This window comes from Phoca vitulina, unplaced genomic scaffold (genome assembly GCF_004348235.1).
Source record: "Phoca vitulina isolate PV1807 unplaced genomic scaffold, GSC_HSeal_1.0 scaffold81, whole genome shotgun sequence".
In the NCBI taxonomy this organism is placed as follows: Eukaryota; Metazoa; Chordata; class Mammalia; order Carnivora; family Phocidae; genus Phoca; species Phoca vitulina.
The window spans coordinates 2904523-2924961 of NW_022589784.1; the positions used below are offsets into that span (position 1 = coordinate 2904523).

General features: G+C 65.1%; 1 protein-coding gene across 6 annotated transcripts; it reads right to left on the reverse strand.

The window, feature by feature from the left end:
- Positions 1–4316: 4316 nt before the first annotated feature.
- ZBTB7A (zinc finger and BTB domain containing 7A) lies at positions 4317–19761 on the reverse strand. Of its 6 annotated transcripts, none has more exons than XM_032394715.1 (3): positions 19227–19761; positions 8329–9611; positions 4317–4890 (listed from the first exon to the last, which is right to left on the reverse strand). In XM_032394715.1, the coding sequence occupies exons 2-3, from the start codon at positions 9594–9596 to the stop codon at positions 4392–4394; spliced, it is 1767 nt and encodes a 588-aa protein (XP_032250606.1). In that variant the 5' UTR covers positions 9597–9611; positions 19227–19761; the 3' UTR covers positions 4317–4391. The 6 variants fall into 6 exon arrangements, with proteins under 6 accessions (XP_032250606.1, XP_032250605.1, XP_032250607.1 ...); XM_032394714.1 differs by lacking the exon at positions 19227–19761 and adding an exon at positions 17988–18192; XM_032394716.1 differs by lacking the exon at positions 19227–19761 and adding an exon at positions 17669–17753.
- Positions 19762–20439: the final 678 nt, after the last annotated feature.

Sequence of the window (20439 nt, forward strand, 5' to 3'; positions counted from 1 at the left end):
TCACCAGGCCCGGCCCCCCCAAAGTCCAAGGCACCTCGTATCCGGGCCTGGGAGGGGCAGGGGGAACCTGGGTATCTGAACCCCTGGCCGTGGCCTCCAGGCAGCCTCAACTCCGGGACGGGGGTCTCCCCGGCCCCCTCCATCTCCTGGCCCTGCCCGCCCACCCCCCATGTAAATCTATGTATTTAGTGCGAGCTAGTCTTAACTCTGAGGTTATGGTTCCCGGGGCACCTGAGCCCCCAGGCCCTGACCCGTCCTGCGCCAGCCACCCCTCCAGGAAGGCTGCTTCCTCAGCTTAAATAACTTTTTAAAATAAAACTGCAAATATAAATATCTTTCTTTCTCAAAAAATAGGATTTTTGCTTTTTTTTGTTGGTTTTAAATTTTTTGTCCTGCTTTTCCTTTCACTCTGTCTGGCCTCCTACAATCCCGGCTGCCTGGACTGCCTCGGTCCTGGGGAGGGGGGGGGGGGGCCCCGGGCCCCCCCCCCCCGCCCGGGCCCCCCCCCGTGCCACACACCCCCCCCTGCCCCCCCCCCAACTCCAGCCACCATCAGTGGGTCTCAGTAGTGCAAAAACTCCCCAGAGGGCCCTGGAAGGGACTGGGGGACCCTCCCCTCCCACCTGAGACCCCCTCCCCCCTGGAAGGAAGCAAAGGGACAGCCATGTACAAACGGAAACAGGATGAGATGGCCACATGGGGTCTCCTGGGCAAGCCACCCAACGGGGGCAGACTTTGGTACGGCCTGCTGGAGCCCCGGCTGGGCGCAGGCCCACACCGCGCCAGGCTGGGCCTGCTCCGGCACTTTACATTCACTGGGTTTTAAGGTTTTTTTTGTGTGTGTGTGTGTGTGTGTTTTTTTTTTTTTGCCTTTTTTTTTGTTTTTTGTTTTTTTTTCCTTAATCTCAAAAGGCAGGGTCAGGGTTGGGGTGGGGGGCTAGGCAGGGAGGAGTAGCAAGGGTGTTAACCTCTCTCTCCCAGGTCCTGCAGGCCGGTGGACAACTCGGGGGGGGGACTCCGCCACCCCCACCCCGAGGGCCCCCCAGAGCCCCCCAACCCGGAGCCCCAGGCCGGGACCTCACTCTTGCACACGCGCGCACAACACACATCCACGCAACTTCACCAAGATGATGGAAATAACAATTTCGCTTTGTTTTTCTTTTCTTTTTTTTTTTTTTGTACCAGGCAGTTAAAAAAAAAAAAAACACCCCAAAAAAAGAAAACACAAAAAAACCCCAAACAACCAAACAAAAAAACGTTTTGCTGTGTCCCTTCTGACCAGTCAGCACGTTCCCCCTCAAATATTTTTTTTTGTTTGTTTGTTTCCTGAAACGCGAGAATTCAGCAGTATCTTTGGCAACACTTTATCACGACCTTAATTTAAAGAATAAAAATAAAATCGATCCACATCTATATACAGTATGTGATTGCGCAGAGTTGGGGGGGGCTGGGGTCCCGGCACTGGGCCCATGCAGACGCTGCGGCCCTAGGACGGGCTGGCGGGCAGCAGGAGAGGGGTTAAGGCGGAGTGGGTGGGCAGGGCTGTCAGAAGCTGAGCTCAGAGCTAGGGGCAGGGGTTTAGTGCAATTCCCGAGGAAGTTTGTGTTAAAAGTGTGCTCGGCGGGGGTTCAGCCCTTGCCCCCGCCATAGTCCCAGAGGCCTCAATCCCCCAAGTCCAGTCGCCCCCACTGGCCAGGACGACAGCTGTGATTTTTCAGTTGGTTTTATTGCGAGGGGGTATACGGGTAGGGTGGGGGGGGCGGGGAGAGGGCTGTCCCCTCAGGGAACCTCTCAGCTGGGGTGGGGTGGGGGGGGGAGGTCCCTGGCCTGGGCGCCCGAGCTCTCTGCTTGGCCTCCACAGATGGTTCTCTGAAAGAGCTCACTCCGTGACACCGGGGTGTGAGCAAGGCCACCCGGCCCTGGGCTCCCCTGCCACCCGCCCTCAGGAGGGGGTGTCCTGAGACATTTGGGGGGCTGACGGGCTCGGGGTGGGGGTGGGACACGAAAACTATCCTGTAGAAACAATGATGAAAGTTGCCTTCTTAAAAAGCTTCCCTTTAAAAAAAAAAAAAAAGAAAAAGAAGACGAGAAGACGGGGTCTGTGTCACAGAGCAAAGGGGCGCGGAGAGATGGGCCAGCAGCTGGAGGCGGGGAGCAGGGGCACCCCTCACCTTGGGCTTTGATGGGGAAGGGTCTCAGCTTGGCAGGGCGTCTATTTACAGGGTCCCACGCTAGGCATTGCATATGCGAGAGGGCGTCGGGGTGAGGGTGCCCTGGCCTCCGGCAACGTGGTCCCCCCAGCCCTGGCCCCTGTCCGTGGCCTGTGGCTCGGTCAATACCGGGCCTTTGGGGAGCCAGAGGCTGGGGGGAGGCAGGTGCCAGCCCCCAGATTACAGTCAGTGCCTTTGAATAAAAAGAGGGGTGGCTGGGGGGGGTGTAAGGCCCTGGAGGTGGGGCCCCGTCACCCACCTCAACGGGGATGGCATGTCCAAGATGGCGGCTCCTTGGTGGCCACAAGGAAAGGCGGCCATGCTGGAGGGCGGGGAGCCCCGAAGTGGGCGAGGGACGAGGGCAGGGGCGGCAGGGAGGGGGCGTGGGGGGTGGGGGCTGGGGGCTGGGCTGCTCTGGCTGGTCGGAAGGCCAGCCCTCTCTCGGGCCCATCCCTGAGCTGGGGAGTCAGTAAGGAGGGTCCCCGCGGACACGGGTTGGCCATTGTATGGCTGGCGGGTGATGAGACATCTCCAAATCAGAACCAAAAAGGGACAGGAGTGGGGTGGGGGTGGGGGGGACACGGCAGAAACACAAAAACCCCACGGTCCTGCCTGCAGGGCAGGCCCCCGTGGCAAAGCACGAAGACCACCTCGGAAGACCTCGCCCGTGCCTTCCTGACCCCCTCCTCACCTCGGGGAACAGAAGTGGATTCTGCGTCTGTGGTGGGTTTTTTTTTTTATTATTTTGTACAAAAATAAATTGACTTTTAGGAATTTCTTTTTGCTCTCTCGCTCGCTCGCTCTCTCTCGCTCGCTCGCTCTCTTTTATTTTTTATTTTTTTTGTCTTTTCGACTTTTCATAGAAGTTGGTTGTAACTTGTAAACATGTTTTTAAATTAAGAATTAAGATAAAGTATAGTACCCGTTCTGTTACAAAGTGCCAAGACTTCTATTTGTGGTTGGTTGTCTTTTTTTTTGTTTTTTTGTTTTTTTGTTTTTTTTCCTTTCATTTTGTAAAATCTTGTTTTTATTGCTTTTGTGACACTGGAACTTCTGGACTCTCTCCCCTCCTCCCTGCCACCATGAGACCCTGGGCTCTCTCTGCTCTGGGCTCGTCCACCCCACACTGTTGCCTGCTCCTCTGAGGAAAGTATATTTTATATATATATATCTATATATATCTATATATAAATTTTGTTTTTAAGGAGGAAAAGAAAAAAAAATCTAAAAAGTGCTTTAAAAACTTGGGAGAGGGCAGGGGCGGGGGAGGGTGAAGACAAAAAAGTTTTGAATCTCCAAACGTCTCGTGGGGTCTGGGCGGCCTGCGTCGGGGAGCGAGGCTGGGGGGGTGGTGGGGCGCCCTGAGCAGCGGTCCGGGGTGGGGGTCCGCCGGGGTGTAAGTGCCGTGAAGGGAGGCGGCGGGAGCCCCTGGGAGCCGCCCTGGCGCCTCCACCCCCCCCCCACCCCGCCGCCCCCCTCTCTCCAGGCCTGGAAATAAATAGATTTGTGTCACATCGGCCAGGAGACACAGAGGACCACAGGCAGGAACGGGAGGCGGGGAGGCCATCGGGGAGATGGAGGGGGGGGGAGACCCCCACTTAGTAAGTGCCCTGAGGAAGGAGGGTGGGGGTGGGGACAGGGTGCATTTTAACGTCCACTCACAGCGGACAGAGATCGTTTAAGGTCCTGTCTGAAAGACTCCTAGAAACCAGCGAGGGGATGAAAACAAAAGCCCGCCCCCGTCCCCAGTCCCCCGTGGCCACCCTCACCCCCACCAGGGGCCTGGGGCCCTGACCAGGCCTCAGAGGGGACCCCAGACTCCATGCCGGGGGATGTCCGGGGGCCTCCGAATCTCTACGTCCCACAAAAACCCCAAACCGAGCCCCGAAACCCATCGACGGGGTGGGGGGACGGGGAGCCGGAGCAGGGGTGAGGGTCCCCGTGGAGGGAGAGAACATCATGAAGGAGAAAAATCTGAGAAAAGCACTACCCTAGATTCTGTGACGCTTCATATATATATATCTGTATATATATATATAGATAATAGGTATCTGTATATAGATAGATTTTCTTTTTTTGTGTTTTTGGGGGGGGTGGTGGGTGATTTTCTCTCTCTCTCTGTCTCTCTCTCTCTCTCTGTCTCTCTCTCTCTCTCGGGCTTCTGTTTTCTCTTTTTGGTTTTCAGGCAAGTCCGGCCGCGAAGCTGCCATCGGCGGTGGGCCCGGTGCCCCCGTCGCCTCCCCCTCCGCCGGCACCCGCTACATTCAACCTGCTCAGGCCATCGGGGCCGGCCTCCTCCTCGTCCTCCTCCTCGTCCTTAAAGTGCTTCTCCTGGCCGTTGCGCCGGGCGTCGGGGGAGCCGGGCGGGGCCGGGGCGCCGGGCGGGGCGGCGGCCCCCGGGGAGGGGTCGGGCCCCCCGAGCCCCCCGCCCCGCACGCGGGGCTTGCGGCCGCGGCGCGAGGGGACGCCGTTGCAGCCGTCCTTCTTGAGGTGTCTGTGCAGGTGGTCGGAGCGGACGAAGGTCTTGCAGCAGCTGTCGCACTGGTAGGGGCGCAGGCCCGTGTGCACGCGCATGTGGTTCTTCAGGTCGTAGTTGTGCGCGAAGGCCGCCCCGCACTGCTGGCACAAGTACGGCTTCTCGCCCGTGTGCTTCCGCATGTGCACCTTGAGCTTGTCCTGCCTGTGGACGGGGCGACGGGTCAGCGGGGGCTGAGACAGGCCCCGGACCCCACGTGCTGTGCGGCCTCACGCAAACGACTTCTTATCCACAGGCGGAGGACGACAAGGGGCTTCCCTCCCGGGGCATCTATGGAGGGCCTGCCGAGTACCAGGCTCTGTTCCAGGGGCGGAGATACACTACAGGGCACAAGGCAGAAGGCCGGGGGGGTCTGGCCATAGAGGACGGCCAGCTGTCCTGGTTTTTAACACTGGAAGTCCCGCATCCCGGGGCAGCGGGGCTCCACCCCACGGCCCCCAGTCCCTGTCAACTCTCCCAGCACCTCGGCCCCTCTCTGCTCTGGCCACACGGGCTTCCTAGCTGTCACCGCAACATGCTAAGCACGCGCCTACCTCAGGACCTTTGCACATGCTCTTCCTGCTGCCTGGAGCACTTCCTCAGAGAGGCCCCTCCCCGCTGCTACAGCCGACCCCACTCCATGTCCCTCATACCACCACCACCTGACTCTTCATCCGTGTGCCGGTTTCCTTGCTCCTCCTCTGTCCGCCTGACTGGATTGTGACCCCCAAGACAGCAGGGTCTGGGTGATTCCGGGACCCCTCCCTGCCCATCTTGCCCCATAGGGAACAGCATGGAGCCAGCTCAGCCAGGGGCCTTTTGGCCCACAAAGCTGGTCAGTGTCTCAGCCCAAAGCAACCACAGGCCGGCTGCTGCTAGGCCCCCACCACAGCTACTGCTCACACGTGGCCCCCGAGCCCTTGAAATGTGGCCCCTCCCAACTGAGATGCGCTAGAAGCGCAAAAGGCACCCCAGACCCTGAAGACTTCATCTGCTTAATGTAATGTAAAAAAGCTCATTGATGATTTGGCACATTGGTTACATGTTAAATGTAAAAAAAAAAAAAAAAAGGATGTAAAATACGATTCAAATTACTTTCACCTGTTCCTTTTACTTTTTAAAAATGCGGCTATCAGAACATGTAAAATCACAGAAGTGATTCATATGATGCTTTACTGCACTGTGCTGGTCTATAGTCACAGGAGAGGGTCCTGCCTGGACCCACACGGCAGGGGCAGAGACCTGGGTCTCAGGAGCGCTGGCCAGCATCTGGCCCACTCCTGGCTGCAGCCTCTTGCACCCTACGTACGAGATACACTGAGTCTCTCACTTTTCAGACATGCCAGACTGGTCAGTGCCAGGACTGACAAACTCCTATTCATCCTTCAAAGCCCCATCTCAATTGCCCTCCTCCTCCAGGAAGCCTTTCCCACCCCTCAGACAAAGACTTGGTCTCCCCTAGGCTCCTCTAGCCCCAGGTCCCTCCCTCTGGAATCACTCACAGAGCTGGTGTCCTTACCTGCTCTAACGCTTTCTCGACTCCTTACTGCTCTGAGGGTCAAGGCCTGGCCCTCTGCAACCACACCCCTGCCCATTCTCCAGCCTTCTTTCTTCTACGTGCGTCAAAAGAACTCAGGCCACAGTGAACTCATCGTTCCCTGGACTGACCGGGTCTGTCAGCAGTGAGGGGATGCAATTGCCAAGCTCCTTTCCTCTCACCCCCTCTAAGTCCACTGACATGGTCCTCCAGCTGCCTTGCCCAGATCCCAGCCCGGGACCAGGTCCAGAGGGGACAGCAGGGGCTCGGACTGTTCGAGCAGTGTGCAGAAATCTCCCCAGGTGAGACTCAGAGGCTCAGAGAGGGAAAGTGACCTGTCCCAAGTTGCACAGTGGGTCAGGGGCCGCACGGTGGGGGGGTGGGGGTGGAAGCAGCCTGTTTCATCACCCCAAGCCCTGGTCCGGGTAATTATAGCCCCGGCTGCCACGGGTCCCGCTTACTCAACTCTCTAGTGTGACTCAGAGGGGCCCCTGGGCTCCCTGGCCTGGAGGAAGGCGTGGGGGCTGGGGCCCTGGGTTGGGGGCAAAGAGGAGCCGGGTGGGCACATGGGGGGAAGAGGCATAGCCCGGTGGTCCTCTCCCTGACTCAGTTTCCCCGACTGGCAAACAAGATCAGCCCAAGTCAAGCCGAGCCCTTGGTGGGGTGACCAAGAGAACAGCAGGTCGGAATGAAACCGCCTCAGGCCTGTGGTTAGGGGTGCTGGGGCGGGGGGCTCCAGGCCTCTGCTCAGCCTGGTCACCTCTCCAGACCGTGGCTTGCTGGCCCTCTATCAAGCTGCTCCTCCTGGGCCCAGAGACCCCTGCGGGCAGGGCCCACAGCCACCTTAGGACTCCTGTCTGGAGGAAGAGGGAGGCCCCAAGACTACCAGCACCCCAATCTTACCGAAGGGGCAGGAGCTGGGCCACAAACTAGACTGCCTCCCTCCCAGCTGGCACTCTTTGCCCCTCGCCTGGGCTCCTGGGCCCTGCGGTCTGGGCCACACCCTCATCTCCTGGCCTGCTGGGGAGGGGGCCAGGGGTCGGCCCCTAGGTCCTGTCCCCATGGGGCAGGGCCGGGAAGCTGGGACAATGGCCTCTTTCTTCAGCCTGGGTGGGCGTGGCTGGGGGAACCCCAGGGCGGGTGGGGGTAGGGGGTGATGCTGAGTCACCCAGCCTGGCCAGGCCCCTGCACGCCAGCCCCCCACCCCCACTGGGCTGGCCCACGAGGCCCAACCAGCCAGCTCTGGACTCTTAAGATCCAACCACAAATCCCCTAGCCTGGCCTCCGACTCCTCCTGCCTAGAGCCCAAGCCCAGTGGCTCCTAGGCCCGTTTCCCTTCACGGGCTGTGGTGACCCCCAAGCTCCACTGGCCTCAGGGCCTTTGCACTAGCTGTTCACTTGGCCTTCCCCTTGCCTCCTCGGGGTCTCAGCTGTGTTTAAAACAGCGGCCGCCCCCCAACCTTGTTCCCTGCAGCTCTGCCAACTCGCGTTACTAATTCTGTGGTTTCATCTCAGACGCGCCCCCATCGCCCCCACGGGGACTCTAGCACGTCTCTGCACTCCTGGGTCCCCGCGGCCTAGAACAGGGTCCGGCACCCAGCAGGTGCTCCATAAGTGCTGGCCGAAGAGAGTGACTCCCCGGGGCTCCCGGGAGACTCAATGAGATCACACGGCTCTCCACGCCCCACGGGGCAGCCACCCTCTCCCCCAAGGCAAACATCCGCCTCCAGCACAGACGAGAAGAACCACCCCCGGGAAAAGAAGAAGAGCGACTCCCTGCGCCTTCCCTTGAGCCTCGTGTGGTTCAGCCCCGCCGCCCACACGCTCACCGTGGTGAGTGCCTGAGCTCCCCCCGCCACCCGAAGGCTGGTCCCGAGGGGTGCAGGGGAGGCAGGCGCCCAGATATGGAGGAAGCACCCTTCCCGGCAGGACAGCGCCGCTCCTGCACGTGCAGCGGTGTATGTGTGTGGCGGGGGAGGGGACCACACGGGGCTGCAGCTGCAGCAAAGGGCCCCCCGCCGCCCCCACCGCCCCCCGCCGCCCCCCGCCACCCCCCGCCGGCTCACCTGGTAAAGCGGACCTTGCAGATGTTGCACTCATAGGGCTTCTCCCCGGTGTGGGTCCGGATGTGCCGCGGCAGCTTGCCGGCGCCCTGGATCACCTTCTCGCAGATGGGGCACTTCTGGAAGGCCTTGGCCCGGATCTTCTTCTCCACCTTCTGCGACCAGGCCGGGTAAACATCCCCATCGTGGGCGCCGCTGAAGTACTTCAGGTAGTAGTCCACGACGCCCTTGTCGTCCGCCCGCGACTCGTCGTCGCTGTCCCCCGCCGCCGCCGCCCCCGCCCGGCCCACCGACGACATCATCTGCTGCAGCAGCGTGCTGGCCGCCAGCCCGTCCGCGTCGGGCCCGTCCCCGTCCCCGTCCTCGGCCGCACCCGACAGGAAGCCCGGAGAGTCGCCCGGCTCGGGGGCTGCCTCCGACAGCGAGGCCGCCTCCTCCTCCCCGCCCCGGCCGTAGTGGCCATTCTGCGTGGCGGTGGCCGGCGGGGCCACAGGGGGCGGGAAGAGGCCCCCGGCTGGGGCGTCCTCGTCCCGCTCTGGCCATAGACCTGGGTTGCTGTCGCCCTCGTCCCCATCCCCAGCCGAGGGCCGATCGGCCGGCGGTCCCGGCCCGTAGAAGTCCAAGCCGTTGCAGTCGCCGGTGGCCACGGCGGCCACGGCCGCGGCCACGGCCTCCTTGGTGGCATCCAGGTCGTCGTCGGACGCGCCGAAGGCAGACCAGGGGAAGGCGGCGGCGGCGGCGGCGGCGGCAGGGGGCAGGCTGTTCATGGGGTTGCTCTGGAAGAACTCGAGGTACTCCTTGGCCCGGAGGAGGTTCCGCTGGTCGGTCTGATCTACGAGGTCCAGCTGCCCGGCGTCGGCGCCCGCGTCGGCCGCCAGGATCTGCCGGTCGAGGAGGTCGGCGCAGACATGGCTCACGGCGGGGATCTCGAGCAGGCGGGCGGCGCTGAGGATGTCACCCACGTTGGCCGTGCTGACGGTGAGCGTGGCCGTGTAGGCGAAGTCCATGAGGGCCGTGAGCGCCTCGGCGCTGACGAAGTCGATCTCGTACACGTTCTGCTGGTCCACCACGGCGCCCGACGTGAACAGCTTCTTGAAGTACTGGCTGCAGGCGGCCAGCACGGAGCGGTGCGTGGGGAACTCCCGGCCCTCCACCAGGATCACCACGTCGCACAGCAGGCCCTGCGTCCGCTGCTCGTTGAGCCCGCTCAGGATGTCGCTGCTGTGGTCAGGGAACGGGATCCCGATGGGGCCATCCACGCCGCCGGCCATCTTCCGCGCCGAGACCTGCAGCGCCGGGGAGGGAGGGGGTGCGGGTGAGGATGCGGGCCGGGGGGGGGGCACGCCGGCCGGGGCCGCACACCCTCGGAAAGGAGCGCCCCGCCCCCGGCCTCAGTTTCCCAGCTGGGCGCCAGTTCCGCGTCACCCGTTGGCAAAACCCACGCCGGGTGCTTCAGAGACGGAGCCTGGCGCCCCCTCCTCCACTAGAGGGCCCACCGCACCCCCCGTCCGAGGGCTGAGCTGAGGCGGGAAGCGCACACAGTAGGTGCTCAACCAGGGCCTCACGTGACTTGCTTCCTAACGAGTCCGAGCGCTGGCTCCCGCCCGCAGCGTCCCAGGAGGCAGGGACACAAGGCACCCACTGTCCGCCGTCACAGGCGCGCCCCCAGCAGGCCCCGGGCAGCACCATCCCCGCCGTGGGAGGCCAGAAACCAGGACCCGGGCGGGAGCTGTGCCCGCGGCCCTGCAGCTGCAGCCCGACTCGAACCTCGGCTGCGTGACCTGAGGGTCTGCGTCCGCCTGGCCCCTTGGCCTCTCTGACCCTCACTCCTGCCTCCCAGTGAGGCCCGGTTCTCTTTGCGGGGAGGGGGGGGCGGGGGGCTCTGAGTCAGAGGGAAAGGGAGAGGCCGAGGCCCAGAGACCAGGCTGGGGTCAACAGGCCATAGGCGTGCCCCGGAGGGACGAAGCCAGGGACGACGGCACAACAAACCCCCTCCTGCCCCGGGGAGCCCCCACCGCGCGGTCTGGCCCTGGTCGAGTAATGGGGGAACGGCCTGACGCTCCTTTTCCCTGCCCACCCAGGCTGAACCCCACAAAGGTGGAACGGGGGGGACAGGGGCTTCCTGTCCACCTCAGGCCCACCCAGCCCCTCCCCAACTCTTGGCCACCCTGTTCCAGCCCAGGGCCTCAGTCTCCCCATCCGTCAAATGGACAGAGGCCTTTGGAAGAGCTGGTCATGGCAGGGGGCGGCACTCTGTCTGTCCTGCCCCTCTCCCCCACTCCTTTTTTCCGCCTTCCCCTGGGCTGTGACTCATCCACCCACCCGGGCGCTTGTGCAACCCTCTGGCTCCTGTCCCCACCCCTCCGCCCTCTCTGGGGAGCACCCGGCTGCCCCAAGCCACCCAACACAACCCACATTCCTCTGGCTGGTCAGCTCTCAGGACAGAGCCCCCGGACATCTCCCGGGACAGGGACGAAGCTGTGCCTTCCCTGGCCACCTCAGGAACCCCCAGCCCCCAGTGCGGAGCAGCCCAACACAGGTCGAACCCAGATCCCTCCCACCTTGAGGGGCCAGCCTGGCAAAGGACCCCAGGGTTGGTGTGGCCGGACCCAAGGCCAGGGTGGGACCGTCCCAACCCTGGGCCGCCCTGGGAACAGGGTCCAGGCCCTGGGGCTGACACAGAGGCCTTTGTGTGGCCACTCAGGCACGTACTACACTTCCCAGGACGCCTCTCTCTGCGGCCCGCCCCCTTTCCCGCTGACCACACCAGCTGCTCCGTTCCCCCCTCTGTTCCGCCAGCCCGTTGGCGGGGGGGGGGGGGGGGGGAGGCTCAGATGTGGCTGCTGGGAGCAGGAAGATGGGGGGCTGACCCCATCTGAGGCTCAGCCCCGGGAAGCCTCGGAGGAGTCCCTATGGCGGCTTCCACCCCCTGCCACCATCTGCTGTCTGGCCCCAGGCCCCGGGGAGCAAGTGGGCAGATGGGCTCCGGATCAGACTGGACTCGGCCCTCCTCACCCCCTTCTGATCCGCCTCAAGATGGCCACCCTGGCCCTGCTCGCCATTGTCCCCCCAGGTGCCCCAGCGTCCCCTCGGACCAAGGTGTCTCTGGGGGCCTCGAGGTCGGGACCTGAAATGGTTCAGATGATTCACCAGCGCCCCCCGCCACGGCCGCTCCACCCCCGCCTTCCCACGGGCACTGAGGCCGCCGGGCAAGAGGGCTGGCACAGCCCTACATCAAGGCTGAAGATGCCCGGGCTTTCATTTGCTGTAAACCACCCGGCGGGGAAGGAGGCAAACTTGGGCCTCAGACCTGGCGCGGGGCACCAGACCAAGCCCTGGGGTCTGCGTGGGGTCCGAGAGTTTCTCTTTCCCCACATAACCATAAGGGATCCTCCCCCAAAGGGCCAGGCCTGGGAAGATGGATGCCGGCCAAAGAAACCCCCCTGTGAGAGCAGCATGACCCCCACCAACAGAAGAGAACACAAAGGCCCAGATACACTTGGAATCCTAGCCAAGGGCGCCCGGCAAGCCTGACCCTCAGGGTCTGGCCTCCCACCTCCCCGCTCCCCCCACCGGCTCAGCAAGCCGTCACCTTGTCCCTCACCCTGGAAACTAAACTGGCTCTGCAGACACCTGGCCCACACCCTCTCTCCAAGAACACATGCCACCTGCCCGCCACGCCCTGGGCCACTGTCCCCACCCAGGCCTCTTGGGGCCCTCCCTCTAAAGAGGCAGAAGACCACGTGAGATGGGAGAGGGAGGGCAGCTGAACCCCCCTGCTGGGTCAGGTGGGCTCCGGGCAGTAAACAGCCCCGTCTGCTGAACACGCACTGTGCACCGCATCTTCTCACCGGGACAGCCTTGTGGCTGCCCGCGCTCTAACAGGCCCGGCTGGCACCTAGCAGGTGCCCCCACACCAGGTGGTTTCCTTGGCAATGACAATCCAATGAAACTGCTCTCCTCCGGGAAGCCGCACCCCCACGCCGGCCAGGTCCCCACCCTCAGCGGCAGGCCAGGGTCCCCGAGCTCAGGCCCACACCTACCCGGCCCATCTTTCATCAGAGCTCCGCCCCCGCGCTCGCCTCCGTGGGATTTCCGGGGCGCTGGGTGCTGACTCGGCGGCCGAGGGGCAGGCCTCAGCAGGCTCCTCCCGGGCTAGAGGTGGGGCACCCCTTCCCTCTGTGCTCCCCCCCCCCCTGCCGTGGGCGCACAGTAGGGACGCAGCAAACCGGATGACCCAAAGACCACAGAGCTAGGCGCTGGGGAGAGCCCCCACCCCCCCCCCCCCCCCCCTCGCCGGCGGGCCCCCCCCCCCCCCCGCCCAGTCCCACCTCCCATCTAACCCGGGGTCGCTTGCTGCACTTTTTCCAAGGCGGCAGAACCCAAGCCGGTTTTGGCCCTGGTGGGGCCTCCTCTGTGCCCCGGACATTTCAGGAAATAATTGAGGAACGAACCGGGCATCTTGACTTCATCCTTCCCGCTGTAACCCTGGGCTTTACAGACGAGGAGACGCTCAGAGCAGTGAGCAGACTCGGGCAAGGTCCCACAGCAGACCAGCTGCCAGGCTGGGACTCAGACTCTCGACCCAAGCTGCGGCCACTCAACTGCTGGGGCCCCAGGGTAAGGTCACGAGCGCCTTCCCCTGGTCCCAGGAGTAGCAGGTGCCACCCAGGAAGGACTCCAGGATTGTGGGAAGGGCATCCTGAGCATGGGCAACAGCAGAGGCCAAGGCCCGGAGGTGGGCGCCTGGGAGAGAGACAGGGAGAGGAGGCTCTATTTACCAGGCTTCCCAAGGTCAGGCGCAAGGTGAGGGCTGAGGCTGGTCTCCTCCTCCTCCCTGCACTCCTCAGGAAGGAGAGGGGGCGGCCAGCACGGGCTGGGCAGGTAACTGCCACCTGACATCTTCCTGGAGGAGTAGGGGGCAGCCTAATGAGGGGTCAAGGCCTCTCCACCCCCCCACCCACGGAGAGTACGACAGGAAACCACAGGGAACTCTAACACCTACTATGTGCTACGCACAGCAGCTTGGGCCCACATCCCGGCTCTTGCGCTTCCAAGGGTAGGACACTGGGCAAGAGGCGGTGCCTCTCTGCCTCGGTCTCAGAGGTCATGACAGAAGCAAGGGGACTGGGGCTGCTCTAGGCCCAGGGTCCCGCTCTCGCCCATTGGGCAAACTCCTCCTGGGGGCCTACTGTGTGCCTGCACCGGTCCCCGAAGGCCCATTGAGGCTGTTTACTGTCCCCCTCCTTGTGCATGGGGGGCTTTGAACTTAACCTCTGAACGTTACTGCAGGAATTCAACCCCTTCCCCACCAACGAGGTGTCAGGGGAGTGTGGGGGGGGGGCCCCAGGAGGAAGCCAGGGGAGAGGAGCCGTCACCTGGAGGGGAAAACCAGGCCCAGAGAGGGTGGGTGGCGGGCCCAAGGTCACACAGCAAGTCTGGTGCCCAGGTGCGGTTGCCAAGCCCACGCCCAGCCGCCCCCGCCCCCTCACAGGCCAGCGGCCTGTGTTGCAAGGTTGGTCCCAACGGGTAACCCCGCCCTGACCTGGTGCCAATCCCTGCCTGGCCCGGTCCCCGGCCTGGGGTTTAATGGGACAGGAATGCAGCGTCCCAATTAGGGAGTGGGGGGCACCAATGGCCCGGCGTGGCTGCTGGGCTGCCAGCCCGCCTGTCCTCATAGGCCTCCCTCCAGGCCAGACACCAGCAAACAGGCCCTCGGCCATTTTATGTGTCCATTTATTGCCCTAAATGGGGAGGGGCTTCCTGCCCAGGCCTTAAAGGGCCAGAGGCAGGAAGGCTGCGGGCCCAGTGGGAAGTGTGTGGGGGGGGGGGAGGGGCGATGAGGAGGTCATGGGGATCCCATCTGACCCCCAACTCATGGGTGGGGCTGAGGCTCACCCTATTCCCACGCTCTTGAGTGCTGTCATGGGTCAGGAAGTAACAGCCCTGACACCAGCACTGGGTTCCAAGAGGAAGCCCAGGGAAGGGAGAAGCCGTTCATGGTGAGTTAGAAGGAATGAGCTTCCCATCACCTGGGGTAAGTAAAGCCAGGCTTCACAGAATCCCATCATTCCTACCCCATCTGCTCAGGCTGCACCTGCTTGTACAAACTGCCCTAAGAGGCCTGGGTGGCCTGTAGGAGCTGGACTCCTCTCTACCTCCAGACCCTGAGGCCTGCTTGTTCCCAGGAGGTACCCGACCACCCCAACCCCCGCCCCCCGCCCGGGCAGCCGGAGGCCTCAGCCTGGAAGCCCCAAAGGGGAGCTCAGCCCATCGGGGCCCTAGTGTCCTGTGCCCACAAACCCGCCAAGTTCCCTCCCATCAAACACATCCTGATGGGAGGTGGGACAGGGCCTTGTTTTCCAGTTAAACCAGAAAGGCGTGGGTGGGGACACTTCCACTGAGTGGCCGTTCACAGCCTGCTGGGGGGACAGATGGAGGGGCTGGTCCTTTGGCCATGCTCCTCACAAGCGCCAGATTCTCCACAGGGCATCTTCCGCACTTTGGTGCTCCGGACTCAGGCCCCGGCCCTGGCCCCGAGGGGAGGGGCTGCTCCCCCACTGGCTCCCAGGCAGCAGGGTGGGGGGCTGATGTCTCAACATCAAGCATCACAGGGTCTGTAATCATTGCCCACTTTATAGGTCAGGAAACTGAGGCTCAAGAGAGGGGAAGGGACTTGCCCAGGGTCACACAACAGAGCTGAATTTTAACACAAGCCCACTGGCTCTGTACTAACTGGTCCTTCCAGGGCTCCATCCCCCCCCCCCCCACTGCCCCCGGGGCACCAGCAAAGGACTAAATCCCCCTCCCCTGGGGGCCTTGGGGCTGAGGACAGCTTATTCTCATGCCCCCTCAGAGCTGCCTTGTGATAGCCCAGAAAAGGGAGAGGTTTGCCTGAGGTCACACAGGGAGCCTGGGGCGGGACCGGAGTCGGGCTGACATCCGTGAACTCCTGGCATCTGTGAACTCCGGGGCAGGGGCCCCGGAGCCCTGGTCATCAGGACAGGGATGCAGCAGGGGCTCTCCCGGGCCCTGACGCAGCACGGCAGGGACCCAGCAAATGCTCCTGGGGCTCCTGGGGAATCGCTGACCAAACCCTCAGGCCAACAGATTTGGGCTGACAGCAAGACTGAGGCTGACAAGAGGGGTAGTGACCTCCACAGGGAGGCCTCCGGTGGAGGAGAGGGCTGAGCTGAGACTGGACCACACTGGCCCCCACCCAAGCCTGTTCCTCTGGTCCCCACTGCCCAGGGCTGTTGCGGGGCGGTTTATGGCCCGTCAGGTGCCTGGAGCCCAAGGTGACAGGTGGGGGTGCTGCATGTCTCAAGTGGCTGGCCTGGACACACTTCAGCAGAATCCCGGTGGCGCCCTGAGTTGACCGGGGTGCTCCCTCCACGAGGGCGGGAAGGAACAGGAACACAGATCTGCAGGCACCCACAGAATACCCCATAACCCCATTTTACAAGGGGGGACACCCAGACTCCCAAAGGCCGAGGGGCTTGTCCAAGGTCACAGAGCGACTAGTGGGCTGTCATTTGAAGCCCCCGCAGACCTCAGGCCAGCTCTGCTGCAGAGGGGCTGGCCCTGAGACTTGGCTTTTTCGAGGTGACCTCGGTCATCTCAGGTATAATGGGTCATAAAACCCAGAGAGCCCTGCCCGTCTCCAGGGGCCAAGGTGCCAAGGTGAGGGACTGTGGCTCAGAGGGGAAAGGCCCCAGCAAGCCATAAAAGTGCCTGCCACAGAAGGCTGGGAGGCGAGAGGACAGGGGCTCATGCTGTGTGACCTTGGGCACCTTGCTGGCCCTCTCTGAGTCTCACTGTCCTCTTTGCGCAAAGGGTTTCATGAGCCCCAGGAAAGCTCCATTTGGCCTACAGGCGCCTGCTCTCGACCCCCAGGCCCTCTGGAAGACAGGTGGGCGGGCGCCCCTCAGCTGAGAGGAAGGAAGACTGGGCCTCATCCTGAGCCGGGAGGCAGGACCACGATGGTCAGACCCAGCTAAAGCGCGGTGACCTTGGGCTGCTCTCTGCTTCCCCCTGGGCCTCAGTCTTCCCGCCCACCCCCCCCACGGCACCAGCTCCCCGGGGCTGCTGTAAGCCCCGCGCAGGGCTCCTCTCCCAGCCTTGGTTTCCTCGTAAGGCCATGGGGACTGCCACCGGCCTGCACCAGCGTAGGTCAGAGGGCCCCGAGGAAGAGAAAGCAAGGGAAAAGGCAAACACGGGTACTTGCTACTGCCTCGGGAACCTTCCCCGCTGGATGGACGCTGAGCTCTGCCGGGCCTCAGTACCCCACACAGAGCAAAGGGTGCACCAGGGCTCCGAGGCCACCCTAACGCTGCTTCTCCCAGGGCCTGCGTGCGCTGAGAGTTTCGTGGCGCCCGGCCCGGGCCAGGGTGCTGACTGGCCACCACGCAGCCAATCAGAACTGAATAATAAATACCCCCCCAAAGTGACCCACGAATTAAAATTTCAGTGTCCCCGTTGGCTCCTCTTTCCTTCATTAGGCATGCGGATCCCAGGGCTTCGCTCTTCCAGTCACTGGCTGCTGCCCCCCCTTCTCCCCGAGGCTCCCGTCTCCACAGCGATGGGAGGCGGTAAACAGAGCCCCGAGCCCAGCCGACAAGTGCCAGGCCCGGTGTGCTCCAGGGGCCCCACGGGGGGGGGGGGTCCCCCGGGGGGGGAATGCCCCCTGCCCGGAGCCCTCCACCGGGCAGCAGCAGGGCCCAGCCTGGACTCCCCCGACCTCTCCCAAGACCAGCTCTGCCAATAGGAAGTGATCGGCGGGTCCTGCCGCGGGCCCCCCAGTGTGGGAGCGGCACACTCAGGGTTACGCCCTGGCCCTGTTGTTGTGGGGGGGGGCTGACATGGAATCCCGGATGCCCTCTCCAGCCGGGCCTGCTCCCGGAGGCAGCTGGCAGGGAGGAGGGGGGAGTAAACCAAGCCCGCCACCCATGGGTGAACCAGGTGGGCACGCCCGGGGAAGGGGCACCAGCAGCTCTCTCACTTCCGCCGCCTGGCTAGGGCGACAGAGACGAGTTGTCGGCCTCCCCCTGCCGCTCACTCAACTGCTGGCTACATTCCCCAAACATTTAGCGGGCGCCCACTGGGTGCCCCGGCCGCGGTGGACAGCAGTCTCTTGCTGCGGGCCACCGGGCTCCCCCGCAGCCAGCCAGCGCGGGCACTGCCTCCCAGAACCCGCAAAGGCCTGTGCCTGGGGGTGCACCCAGCCCCAGCGCTCAGCTCAGGTCCCTGCCTGCTTCCCAGGCCTGGGGCTGGGGGAGGGGGCTGGTTCCCAAGCCAGGGAGGGAGGAAGAGCGAGGGAGGGGGCCGGATCCCACCAGCTCACCCCCTCCTCTGCCGGGGCTCAGGGTTCGCACGTGGTGGTGGCGTCAAGGGGAAGGAGGGGGGTCCGGGCCAGAGGAGACGGGGTCACGCGCTTTGGGGGCGCGGGCGGGGGGAGAGGGGTGCTCTCCGCCCCCTCCCCGGGGGCCGGAGTCGCGCGGCTGCGCGGGCGGGGCAAGGGGCCAGGCCGGTCCCCCCACCCAAGGCTGAGTCAGGCCCGGGCGGGGGCAGGAAGCGGCCCCCTCCCCCGCCCCGGCCGCAGCGCGCGGCCCCCGCCCCGGCCCGCGGGCCCCCGCCGCGCCGCCCGCGCGGGGGGCTCCTACCTCCTTCCCGGGGCAGCGGCGAGGGGGCCCGGCCCCGGCGGCGGCGGTGGCGGCGGCTGCGGCTGGGCTGGCTCCCTCCGAGGGGCCGGGAGGCGGCAGTGAGCCTGGCCCCGCGCCACCCCCCGCCGCCGGCGGCCAATCCCCACCCGGGCTGGGGGGAGGGCGATGCAAATTACCCCGGATCTGGGTCCGCCCGCCCGCCTCCCCCACGCCCGGGCCCGGCCTGCACTAGGCCGCGCATCCCCGGGCTCGCTTGCGCCGCGCGGCCGGTCGGGCCGCCGCCCTCCCCGGGGAGCGCCGGGTGGGTGACCCCCCCCCGGGGCGGGGGGCCGAGGGGAGGGGGGCTGGGGACGGTTACACAACCAGGCGGGGAGGGGCCCCGGGGCGGGGAGGGGGCCGGCCCGCGGGCCGCGCAGCCGGAAGCCGGGGACCGCCACCGGCCCCCGGCGAGGGGAGCCCGGCTTCAGGCCCCGCCCTCGGGCCGGCTCGGCCCGCCCCCGCGCCGCGCCGCGCGATCGGTCCGCGCCCATTGGTTCGCCGGCCCGCCGCTCACCGCCCCTCCTCCGCACCGCCCCTACCCGCGGACCGCGGCGGGCCGCCGGCGCGAGGCACCCTGGGACTTGTAGTCCGAGCCGCCTGCCACCTGCCAACCGCAAGCGGCGGGGGGACTACGACGTCCAGAAGCCCCCGCGGCCGCGCCCGCCCACACCCCTTCCCCCTCCTTTGCAAAGCCCCCCTCCCTGTTTTTTCAGCCCCCTCCCCCCCCCATCCCCCATGGAGCTCAATCCTGGCCAACTCCAACGTATGCACGCAGCACCGAATAGGCCCCCGGGGGGCGAGAGCACCCCCAGCACCTAGCTGCAAACTTAGCACGCGACGCGCCCCCCTATCTCCCCACGCCGGTTTCCCCCACCCTCAATGCGGCCCCGCTTCCCCTCCCCCGCTCCCCGCGCGCCTGGGATCCCCGAAAAGCCATGCACCCGGGTGGGGGGGGCTGGGGCACAAGCCCGTGCACTTCGCCCCCAATCCCCCTTCTCGGGCGGCGCCCCCTCCCCGCGCTCGGGATCCAGGGCGCCTCCAGCCTCCGGGCAGCTGCCAACCACCCCCTCCTCTGAAACTTGCGGAACGTCCGCGGTTCTCCTGATCTCCCCTTCCCGAGAGGGCAGAGGTGGGCGCAGCGCCCCCGGCCCGTCCCCGCCCTGCCCCCCGTACGGGGGGCCGCGCCGGGCGCTGACTTACCTCGCGCGGCCGGGCCGGGGCCGGGCCGGGCCGGGGCGCGAGGGGCCGGGGCCCGGAGTTGGGACTGGGCTCCTCGGCCGCTCGCCTCCGGGGTCCGCGTCTCTCGCTCTCCGCCTCTCGCGCTCTCCCCTCGTCGCTCCCTCGCTCCGGCGGCGGCGGCGGCGTCACTGCCCCTACAGTAACTGTACAGTACAGCCAAAGCCCCGTATGATGCTCGCGACTCCCTTCCTGGTTTCTCCGAGGGCAAGAGGGGTCCTCCCTTGTCTTAAAGGTGCCGCAGCCGCCGGCCCCCCCCCACGCCCAGCCTGCCCCCCCCACCCTGGCCTCGGAGGCCAGAACAGGCTCGGCAGGTCCCCTCTTGCCACGTCTCTGCCCTCCCGTGGGGCTTCGCCCGCTGCGCCGGGGAGACCGGGCTGTTATTAGGTTTTGTCAAGTTGGGGGGGGGTCCAGCCCGCCCCCGGCGCGCCCCCCCTCCTATGACCTCTCCGCCCCGCTGCGCGGCGCCGTGCCAGCTTGCCAGCTTATCTGGCCCCAGAGCTCCCCGGGGCGCGGGGGGAGCGGGCCCCCCGGGGTGGAGGGGGGGTGGGGGCCTCCAGATAAACAGGCCCCCAGCCTCTGCGCAGGGGCGGGCGCGGGGGGGCGCGGGCTTTGCCCCCGACGCCCGGGGCGTGGCAGGATGGCAGCGGGGGCGGGGAGGGCTGTGCGCACTGCGAGGACCGACGCGGGCGTGGGTCGCAGCGGCCGGGGCTGCTGGGGGTGGGTGGGGGGCGAGGGAGTGGGGACCCCGGGCCAGGCGCCGGCCCTCCCGGGGCCTCAGTTTGCCCAGCCGCAGAAGGGACCCGGGGGCGGGTTTTCGAATGACGGCTTGGGTCCGCTGGGCTCCTGGGTCCCTAAATGAAGCAGCCAACCTGCCTGCCCGCGATTATATAAAAGAGTCGCCTCCGCCCGCTGCGCCAGGGGCGTAGCGGGGGAAGGGGTTGGCGAGGGGCGGGCTGGGCGGTTGTTTTCCCGGCTTTCCGAGTTCCCCCACCCAACTGCGGGCCGCTGGGCTGGACGGGGACCGGGCCCCGGACGTCTGGGTCCTGCGGGCCGCTCTCGCCAGGGTCTGCGTGGCTCCGGAGGGGCAGCGATGGGGAGTGGGGAGGCGCTGGCTCAATCCAACTTTTTTCCCTGTCCATTTCTCCCACTTCCTCCCCGGTCGTGGGAGAGGTCC